The 10138-nt window shown below is 44.7% G+C and overlaps 1 protein-coding gene across 1 annotated transcript; it reads left to right on the top strand.

Moving 5' to 3' along the window:
• Positions 1–5235: 5235 nt before the first annotated feature.
• Positions 5236–6237, top strand: Magea10 (MAGE family member A10). Its single transcript, XM_005369172.2, has one exon. It carries the CDS (start codon positions 5236–5238, stop codon positions 6235–6237), a length of 1002 nt encoding a protein of 333 aa, XP_005369229.1.
• The last annotated feature ends 3901 nt before the right edge of the window (positions 6238–10138 follow it).

Below are 10138 nucleotides of genomic sequence, written 5' to 3' on the forward strand. Positions count from 1 at the left end.
TTCTAACCTATCAGGGCAAGCAGCTTCTTTATTTAATCAACCAATGACACTCCTCCCACCTACGTTCTAACCTATCAGGGCAAGCAGCTTCTTTATTTAATCAACCAATGACCTTCCTCCATCAGGCATATGAATAGAAATACCTGAAGTGAACTCACTCCTCACTGCTACACCTGGGAGAAGCACAAAAACACATTCCCAGAACAATTTCATGTTCTGAAGAAACTGAGATCAAAAGACTCTTGTTTTCTTGCAAGTGCTCAGAATTCTTACCATACAACTCCCTTCTTGGACAGTGTTTCGTCAGTATCTGTTTGAGGGCTCTGCACCAAACTTAGACTGATTTGTGAGAATGAGTTCGTCCCGAAGTTTCTGCATTCCCATCAAAGGACTGGAGGGACTTGAAGTCTTTTTCTGCTATTTCTGGACAGGAGACAGTTATGCTGTTTAGGAGACAGTTATGCTGTTTTGGGTTTGAGCTGAGAGTGTGTGTGTGTGTGGGGGGGGGGGGTTAAAGGCAACATCCCAGGCCAGAGGGTCTCCAAATGGAGTAAATTCACTCCCCAGGTTAGCTTGACATAAGGTGGCCCCTAACTGTTGTAAGGAGACTCTAGCTCCTCCATTTCTGGGGTGCTATTTTTGGACATTCCAGCGAGAAAGAAGAGAGTGCTGCTTGTGGAGCGAAAGTAAAGCTGTGGTTAGCGGGTCCCCCAAGGGTACAGTTAAGTCTCCAGGAATCCTCAGACTGAGAGTATGGGCTGTGGGAGCTGGGTATAAGAACATAATATAATATAGCTCTGCTGGTGTGGTAGGCTACACCAAATAGGGGTTCAGTTGTATAAATGAGTCCCTTTTCTTCTCTCTAGGGGAACACGTCGTCGTAGGAGTGATTTTGGAGGTTCCCAGAGAGGAGTGAACCATGTGATGGGAGTCCACGTTGAAGCTGAGTGTGCGCTCTAAATACACAGACCTGACATACATCTTGTCCTTTTGAGAGCCCTGCATCAAACTTGGATGAGCATGTGGGAATGAGCGCCTCCTCAAGTTTCCGAATCCAGTGACCAGGGGATTTCAAAGTCATTTTGTGAGGTTCCTTGAGTTTAAAGGGCACATCAGTGCTGATTAGGGGGAAAAGGAGCCTCCTCAGCCAGCCTGACACATCCGGGGACTTTGGGGGCTCAGCGCCATTTTGTGCGGTTCCCGGAAGGGAGATGGCAGCGCATCGCTTTCAGGGTTGAGGTGAGCACTTCAGGAGGCAAGAAACAGGCCCTTTGAGGAGAAGTGGACCTCTACTGAGGCAGCCCTTGCCTGGGGACGACTTAGACACAAGTGGGGCCCACAGGAGCAAACCGGAACCATTTAGTTCCGTGACTGCCCCGGGGACTAAGGGAGTCCAAAGCCGTTATGTGTGGTTCCTTGAGTTTAAAGGACGATTTAGTGCTTGACTTGTGGGAAAGAGCCCCTCCTAAAGCTTCCACATCTAGGTACCAAGTAGGGGTGAGGGGGTGAGAACCATTTTGGGAGGCTCCTTGAGTTTAAAAGATCCCTTACTGCTGATTTCTGGGAAAGAGCCCCTCCCTGGCCTTTTGAAACCAGGGACTTTGGGGAACTAGGCATTGTTTTGTGGGGTTCATGTAAGGGAGGTAGATTTGCTGCACTTTCGGAGTTGAAGTGAATGCTTAGGTTGGGTGGAAAGGGACCTTTTCAGGGATCACAGACTATGAAACTTCATAGCATGGCAACAAATGAGGCTCCCTTGGAGGTTCCCATATAGAAGCCTGCTTTTGTCTGGGATTAAAGTCTGTCTGTCCCCAATGGAGAGTGTCCTGGGGAAGTGCACTTAATACAGGGAACCTCAAATTGTAGCTGCACCTCTGTGATGAGCACTGTTTTAAACAGTGGCACAGGGGTATTATTGAGCCTTTTGCCATCGGTCACTGTGGGCCATATGGAGAAATGATGTCTAGAGGTCTTTAGCAGAGAGAGCAGCTTTCCTTTCAGGGTGTATTTGGAAGCCATGAGTGGAATGCAAAAGCTTCAGTTCTTCCAGAGGGGTATCCAAATGATAATTCCATTAGGGTCTACTAGAAGGAATGCCCCTGGCCCTCACAGTTCTTGGCACCTAGGAGCCATTTCGGAATTTCAGATAAAGGAGGAACACTGGCCTCTTTCAGTCACTGTGGGGACTGGATGGGGACTTGCAGAAGCCCACCCCAGATGGAATGGCGGGGACTATTAACTGCACCATGCCCTTTATATAGTCCTAAAAAAACTGGCTGAATTGCATAAACGGGTTCTCCCTCCTTTAGCATCCACATACAGGGAACTGGGGTGCTTAGAGTCATTTTGTGAGGTCAGAGTAACCTGATGAGGTGCATCTTTGCTTTGAGGATGGTTCAGTAGTGACTTTAAAGAATAAGCTCCACCGTACTGCCATGTCCACTTCTGTGGCTGGGGGACTTGGATCCTTTTTTATAAGGTTTCTAGAAGAGAGAAATCCATGTAAGGACTTTTGTGCTTTTTCAGAAATTTGCATGGATTAGTCACTTTGTGGTTACAGAATTTTCCAGACAATGCAGTTTAATCCCTTTGGTTAGTATGGCACCAGGTAGGCCTTCTACTTTCACATCTGTGGGCTTGGGAATTTAAAGATATTTGTAAGGGTCCTGGAGGGGAGATAACCATTGCACTTGCTGAAGGTGGATTGTGGAGACACTTTCTAGAAAAAGGATCCTCAATTAATGCAGCCCACTTGTAAGACTGAGCCCCTTGCACTTGAGATCATAGATAGACCTCCAAACTCCCTCCAGATCTGAGCAAAGTGACCTGATGGAGGGCTTCTTTGCTTCAACCTGTAGGGTATAACAGAGGATCAGGCCTTGTTCTGAGGTGACGGCCTCCAATCGCTGAAGGAGCTAGGAGACCCCTGATACTATACGTATAAAAGCTGCCTCTGTTGTCAGTTAAGACCAGAAGACTATGGATAATGTTCAGGCATAAGGTGGGTATCAGAGGTGGCCTGCCTGACCCTGAATGATGGATCTGAGGTCAGCAGGGGCCTTGTGAGAAGTAAATAGGAGATTTTTCAGAATCCCCAAGGCAAGAGTGCACTCTGTTCCTTCTGCCAGTCTTGAGAAATACCTCCAGAGGTGTTCAAATGGGCTCCATACTAATTTCTGTGTCTTTCAGGAAGGTGTGGCTGAGAGAGGGATATCACTAGAAAAGCAGAGAGAGTCACACCTGGTTATCAGGGGAGGTGTCTAGCATCTGCCAGCAATCAAGGTAAGTGAACATGTGAAAGTACCCATTGTCCCCAATATAAGCTCTGCCCTTGTTCTGATGCCTTGCAAGCCCTGAAAGGGTGGTTATTGTGGCCGGATCTCCCTTTTGCCTCAGGGCTTGGGACAGGAGATCTCAGGGATGTGACAACCCTGGTAGTAAGGTCTTCAGAGGGTAAACAAAGGGAAGGGTCCCAGAAGGAGCCAGATTCCAGACAGGAACCCCTCATGATAATGGCATGTGTCCATAGCCCAGAAATAAGGGACTATGCTCTTTGGCTGTGTCTGGGACCAGCCCTATGGGGAACTAAATGGCAAAGTTACGTAAACTACATTCGGCGGGAAGGTTGGGCCAGTCTTAGGGAAGAGGAGTTCTAGTGTAAAGGGAACCTGTCAGAGGAGACATGCCAGATGAATGCACTGCACTAAAGAAACACAGCAGAGATTAGGCTGGGCTGTATAGGCTTCCCTGGGGATCCCACTCAGCATAGAAGCAGTGTGGCACCTGTTCACACCTCCTGGGATTGTTTTTAGGATCTCTTGGAGTTTAGGAACTTGAGTGTGTGACCTTGGTTATTTGCAGGGGTTTTATGATTTCTCATCTGACTATATGGGAACCTTGAGGATGGTTGGAACTAACCCCGGTTATATGGGAACCTTGAGGATGGTTGGAACTAACCCCAGTTCAGGACACATCTGGGGGCCCACAGAAACCTATCTACTGTGGCCCCATATTCCTGGGCAGGATTTTCAGTTTGATCCCTTTGTCTTGTTTCTAGAACATTGGTCTCAGGGACCTGAAGACCCTGGTCAAAGGAATCGTGACTGAGGTCATCCAAGGGAGGCTCCCAGGGGTGCCAGGACTCAAGGTAAGAACTGAGTCAAATCATCTATACAGATGGAGCCCAGTCCCTACCTACTATCCTGTTAGCTGGAGGGACCCTAGGAATTATGGATGTATTTCCTCCTCTTCTCTTTCATTTATCTCATTGAAATGGGCCTTTGGTTTAAGGCAGGTGACCTCAGGCCATCAGAAGATGTAGAGCCATCAAGGTAAGGATTGGGCAGGTCCCTCATCCCCAACTCATGGACTAAATTTTTAAACTGGGATACCTTTTGCTGTCACCCTTGAATAGTTGTTACCAGATGAAGGTCCTTTGTTCTGCTTCAGAGAGGATTGTTTCAGGAGCTTGCTTTGGGCCAGCAGGTGGGTGGGGTCCAGGAATTTGCCCCAGACCAGCAGATGATAAGGGTCCAGGAGTTTGCCTCAGACCAGCAGATGGGTGCAGTTCAGGAATTTGCCCCAGGCCAGCAGATGAGAAGGGTCCAGGTGTTTGCTTTGGGCCAGCACTTGGGTGGTGTCCAGTCCCTGACAGGAGATAAGGGGGAACCCAGAGTGAGCACAGAGGGAACTTGAGAGTGGGACAGTTCTTCACAGTGTAATTCAGGCTACTGTCAGGAATGGAGATTCCAGTACCGTTCCTGCAGTCTGTGGCTATGGAGTGCCACATCCTCTCTCACAGAAACTAAGAGATGAAGGTCTTGGTCTGAGATGGTTTCCTCAGGTCAGACACTGGGGAACACCCAGGCGGGGTCTGGGGAAAAGCTGAGGCACTCACTGTGAATGTGCCGCATGTGCCCCAAGCATAGCAGACCCACTCTGCTTGGCCCCATACTAGAGGCTTCTGGGTTGCCAGAAGCCTCTTCTCTGTCCCCAGTTGCATTCTGAGGAAATTTGTTGCTACTTCCTTCAGTTTCTTAATAGACAGACCTGATGGGAAGGCAGGAATCCTTGTGACTTTAGAGCATCACACAAGAGAAATCCTGTTATTGGCCTTTGAGAGCATTTCCAGTGGGGTGACTGTCAATAATGAATACTTACACTCTCCTCTACTTCCCCTAGGTCTTTGGGTCTACATCATCGTGCTTCTGTCTGGTGTTCAAGACTAGAGACATCATGCCTAGACCTTGCAAGCGTAGGCGATGTATGGTTGAGGGAGAGCCTGAGGCCCAAAGTGAAACACAGGATCTAACGAGTGCTCCTGTTTCAATAGGGGAAGTAGATTCCTCATCCTCTTCTACTTGCTCCTCCTCTTTCCCCTCTTCTTTTTCTTCTTCCTCTTCTTACAGTGGTTCAACAGCAAGCCCCTCAGAGGAGGCATTTGTTGACTCCAGGACATCAGGTCCTTCTCATAGTCCTCCAGGAGCTGACTCCTCTTGTACTGCCATGATCTCCTTTCCATGTAGCCAGTTCAGTGCAGACTCGGAAACTGAGGAGAGTCCGGATTCCTCAGAGGTCCTGCCATGTGTTTGTTCATTGTCTAGAGATGAAATAGATGCAAAAGTAGATGAGCTGGTGAAATATCTGCTCTTTAAGTATCTAATGAAAGAGCCAGTCACCAAGGCAGAAATGCTGAATAATATCATTAGAAATTATCAGGACCACTTTCCTGTGATATTTAGAGAAGCCTTAGAGTGCATGCAGTTAATCTTCGGCATTGAGGTGAAGAAAGTAGGGCCTGATGACCACACTTACATTCTTGTCATAGCCCTAGAGCTCACCTATGATGGGATGATGACTGATGTCCAGGGCATACCCAAGACAGGCCTCCTGATAATGGTACTGAGCATAATATTTATGAAAGGCAACTGTATCAGTGAGGACATGATATGGGCTATGTTGAGTAACATAGGCTTGTATGCTGGGAATGATCACTTCATATATGGTGAGCCTAGGAAGCTCATCACTAATGATTTTGTACAAGAAGGGTACCTGGAGTACAGGCAAGTGTCTGGCAGCTATCCTCCTTCCTATGAGTTCCTCTGGGGCCCAAGAGCCTATGCTGAAACAACCAAGATGAAAATCTTGATGTTTTTGGCCAGCATCAGTGGGAATGATCCCAGATCATATTCAGTGTTATATGCCGAAGCTTTAAGAGAGGAGGAAGAGCGGGCCTAGGCTAAAAAAGCCTGGCACATGATACTATTGCTTTGGCCATCACACATTCTAGTGCTATGGCAGTTTCCAAATAAGATAAGGTCAGGTAGAGTTAGTGATCTAAGCAGTGAGCCCTCATTCTAGAGCAGATGGGTGCACAGTGTAAACTATCCCACTCTCACTGTTCTGTTTGGGTGATTTAGGGATTTTTTTCTCTTAGTATTCTAAAATGTTGCTACATTTGCTAGAAAGCTCATCAGGCTGAAATTTTAAGCTTCCAGGTTGTATTAGTCATGCATTTACTGCTGTTTATCCATGTTGAAAAATGTTGGTATTTTGTAAAACAAGTTGGGATACTTTCCATCTGATCTGTAATCTGTCATGAGACACTACGGTGTTGAAATTGGTATTTCTTAGACTATGGAAAAGAACTTGGAGAATAAAATAAAATTGTTAATTTTAATCACCTTATGATTGTTAATCTCTTCTTCTGGTTAACTAATTAAATTCTAACACAAAATGTAATCAGCAGGCTCCAGTTCTCCCAAACTTTCAGTAAGCATATGGCCTTTGCAAGGCCTATTGTTAGCAGAGTGTCATACAAGAGCCAGATCCATGCTTTCATGTAGATGGGATGAGGGCAGGAGCTGCAGCCCTGTGTGGAAGACCGTGAGCAGTCCTTCCAAACCGCAAACACTAGTACAGGAGGAGTGCTGTAGAGGGGTCTCCTGAGCTGAGCAGTACAGTTTGATGCTATAAACCAACACAACTCGGGAGTCTGGGGAGTTGATTTGATGAAACTGCAGAGGAGCTAAGGACGGGCTCTTGGGAGGTATGACTCTTTTCAGGCCGAGAGAAGGAAACACTGATCTCAATATTCTTTTGTGGAGGTGGACACTGCAGTGGGGAATCAGAGGAGGAGCGACTCATAGAACACTTGACTGGCACATGCAATCATCTTTAAGCACAGACCCAAACTACACAGAGAGGGGTTCTGCCCTGGGGCAGGGATGGGAGTGACAGCTGATTACACCATGTGTACTGCATGGTTTACCCTTCCCTCTGCAAGGGATACCTGACACATAAGGAGGAAGCATGGAAAAGCAAGGTCTGGAACTCTTGACCAGAACTTCTTTGGCCCGCTACTGAAATAACATTTTAATTCAATTATTGCCAGTGTAATTTGGCCAACTGAAAGGGGCATTAGGGTTTGTGAAGTTGGTAAATAATTGAACACAGTAATTTGAGTGGAAAAGAAGATAGAAGGGAGGGGGGAGGAGGAAGCCGGTACTTGATTCATACTCAAAGGTTTCTTTGTGGTGGAAATTAATCCACACCCAGATTTTCACATGAGAGGTGATTCATTTAATTTTATTCATGAAATTTCACTGTGGCTGGTTAGCTATTCCTGTCTTGCTGAGCTACATTTTCTCTATGTTCCAAAGAATTATAAGATGAGAAGGGCAACCCAGAATATATTTTATGAAAAAACATTTTCAATAAAAAAAATATATATATATATATATTTTTAAAAACTAGCAACACAAATACTAAAGGAACTAATAGCCACTTACTTTTCACACAAGGCACCATACCAGGGGCCTTCCATGCAGTCCTGATGGCAAGCTTTGTCAAACCCACTGCCAAGGTGATGGCCCTGAAGCTCCTGGCATTAGGAATCTCCCTTGCCCTCATCTAAGAAGTGAAGATACTGGGAGGAGCCCAGGCTGTTCTCTTGCTTCTGGCTCATTGGTAACCCTTGGACTTTTTTTTTGAAGGAGAACATAAAAGTTTTTCAATTTACCTCATTCTCTACACAGTATCTATATGTGTACCTTAGGTTTCATTCTCTACATAGTATCTATATGTGTACCTTACCTTTGACACATTGATTCACTTTAACAAAGTACAATGGTTTTAATCTTGGAGTCGTTGGTTGTTATTTATAAAACTTCACTGAGCATGAACTATACAGGACACTTAGAGAGGCACCATAAATACAACAGTTACCCACATAAATATCATCAGCACTGAGCTTCAATGTTCTCTGGATACAATTGCCTTAAAAGCAGTGAAGAGTGTGGGTAGAAAGGAATGGCATTGGGAAGGAGGGTAAACTAAGGTAGGGTCTTTACAGATTACTAGGCCCGATGACTCTTAAGGACAGGGCTCTTTTGGCTCTACATAACGGGTATTAGGTGATACAAAGGATTTGCCAAAAGTGCTCATACAAGATGAAAAGACAATGCAAGTAAGAAGTACATATACTTTTGGGTTGTCTGTAGACATTATAAATCTTTAATACCCCTGTTTCCTTCTCTTTGTACCTTGATACCTTGCCCAGCCTAGATATAGTAGGGAAGGCCTTGAACCTTCCCCAAAGCAATGTGCCTTACCCTCTCTGGGGAATGGATGGGGCATGGGTGGGAGGAAGGGGAGAAGGGGCAGGAGTGGGAACTGGGATTGGTATGTAAAATGAAAAATGATTGTTTTATTTTTAAAAAAAATAAGTAAATTAATTAAAAAAGAGTTGTCTTTTATCTGTAGTCAGCATTTGTGTCCAGACCCTGAACTTTCCAACAGTATAAGACCTTTCTTTCTTTCTTTTTTTAATGTGAGGCCCATGCTGGCCTTGAACTCATGATCCTCTTGCCTCCACCTCCTTCAGCAAATCCTACCAGTGTGTGCCACCACAACCAGCATAAGACCTTTCTTATCATGACTAGTGTGACCTCCAGCAGGAAGCTAGTTTGCTGAACTGTCATCATTGTGGTATCTGAAAGCCATGCCCTGAGCTTGAAAATCTTCAGAAAAATAATGTGCCTAAATTGGATAGTACAGGTATTTTCTTTGCCATTTCCTAATATATATGTATATGTATATGTATATATATTATATAATGTCATGTATATGTTATATATGACATTAACATGTGTTATAATTCATCTAGAGATAAGAATAAGTATAACTATGTGATGTGGGAGTGTCATATATCAATCTGTTGATTTCATTGGTTAAGCAATAAAGAAACTGCTTGGCCCTCATAGGTTAAAACATAGATGGGAGGAGTAAACAGAACAGAATGCTGGGAGAAAGAAGCTGAGTCAGGGAGCTTCCCTGACTCTCCTTCGCCATGATTCTCCCACTCCAGGCAGATGCAGGTTAAGATCATTCCTGGTAAGCCAGCTCGTGGGCTACACAGATTAATAGAAATGGGCTAGTCCAGGTGCGAGAGTTAGCTGAGAAAAGGCTAGATATAATGAGCCAAGTGGTGTTTAAAAGAATACAGTTTCCGTGTAATTATTTCGGGGCATAAGCTAGAGCTAGCCATGTGGGCGGCCGGGTGCTGGGGACGCAGCCCGCAGCTCCTATTACAACAACTATGCCTTAAGATTCAATGCAGCTACTACTGTATTTTATGTGAGGATCTTGAGTATTCATGGATTTTGGTACTTGTGAAAGTTCCAAAAACTAATTTCCCATGGATATGAAGTTGTGATGGTTAAATTTTGATTGACAACTTAATTTGTTTGAAAGATACCTATAAGATTAGTAAAATATATACCAATGTTTGTTTGTGATGGCATTTTCAGAGATGATTAGGTCATAAAGATTCTGACTTAACCAATTATTGAATACATTGATGGCTTTAAATTTTGAACAGACTTTTGATAGGTGATGCATAATTTTCACATTTTTGAGGTTATAACACTTCTCCCTTCCCTTTATTATTACTTTATTCTTTTACTGAAAATAGAGTCCCCTCATATTATATATCCTGATTTGTGGTTTCCCATGGGAATCTCACTTGGGAAACAAATTACTTTTTTTCTTTTATTTTTTATAACCTTAACTGCTGTTTCCTCTTTATCCTCTCCTCCCAGTTCCTCCCTCATACCTCCCCTTTGCACCTCCATCTACC

The sequence above is a fragment of the Microtus ochrogaster genome, unplaced genomic scaffold (genome assembly GCF_000317375.1).
Source record: "Microtus ochrogaster isolate Prairie Vole_2 unplaced genomic scaffold, MicOch1.0 UNK45, whole genome shotgun sequence".
In the NCBI taxonomy this organism is placed as follows: Eukaryota; Metazoa; Chordata; class Mammalia; order Rodentia; family Cricetidae; genus Microtus; species Microtus ochrogaster.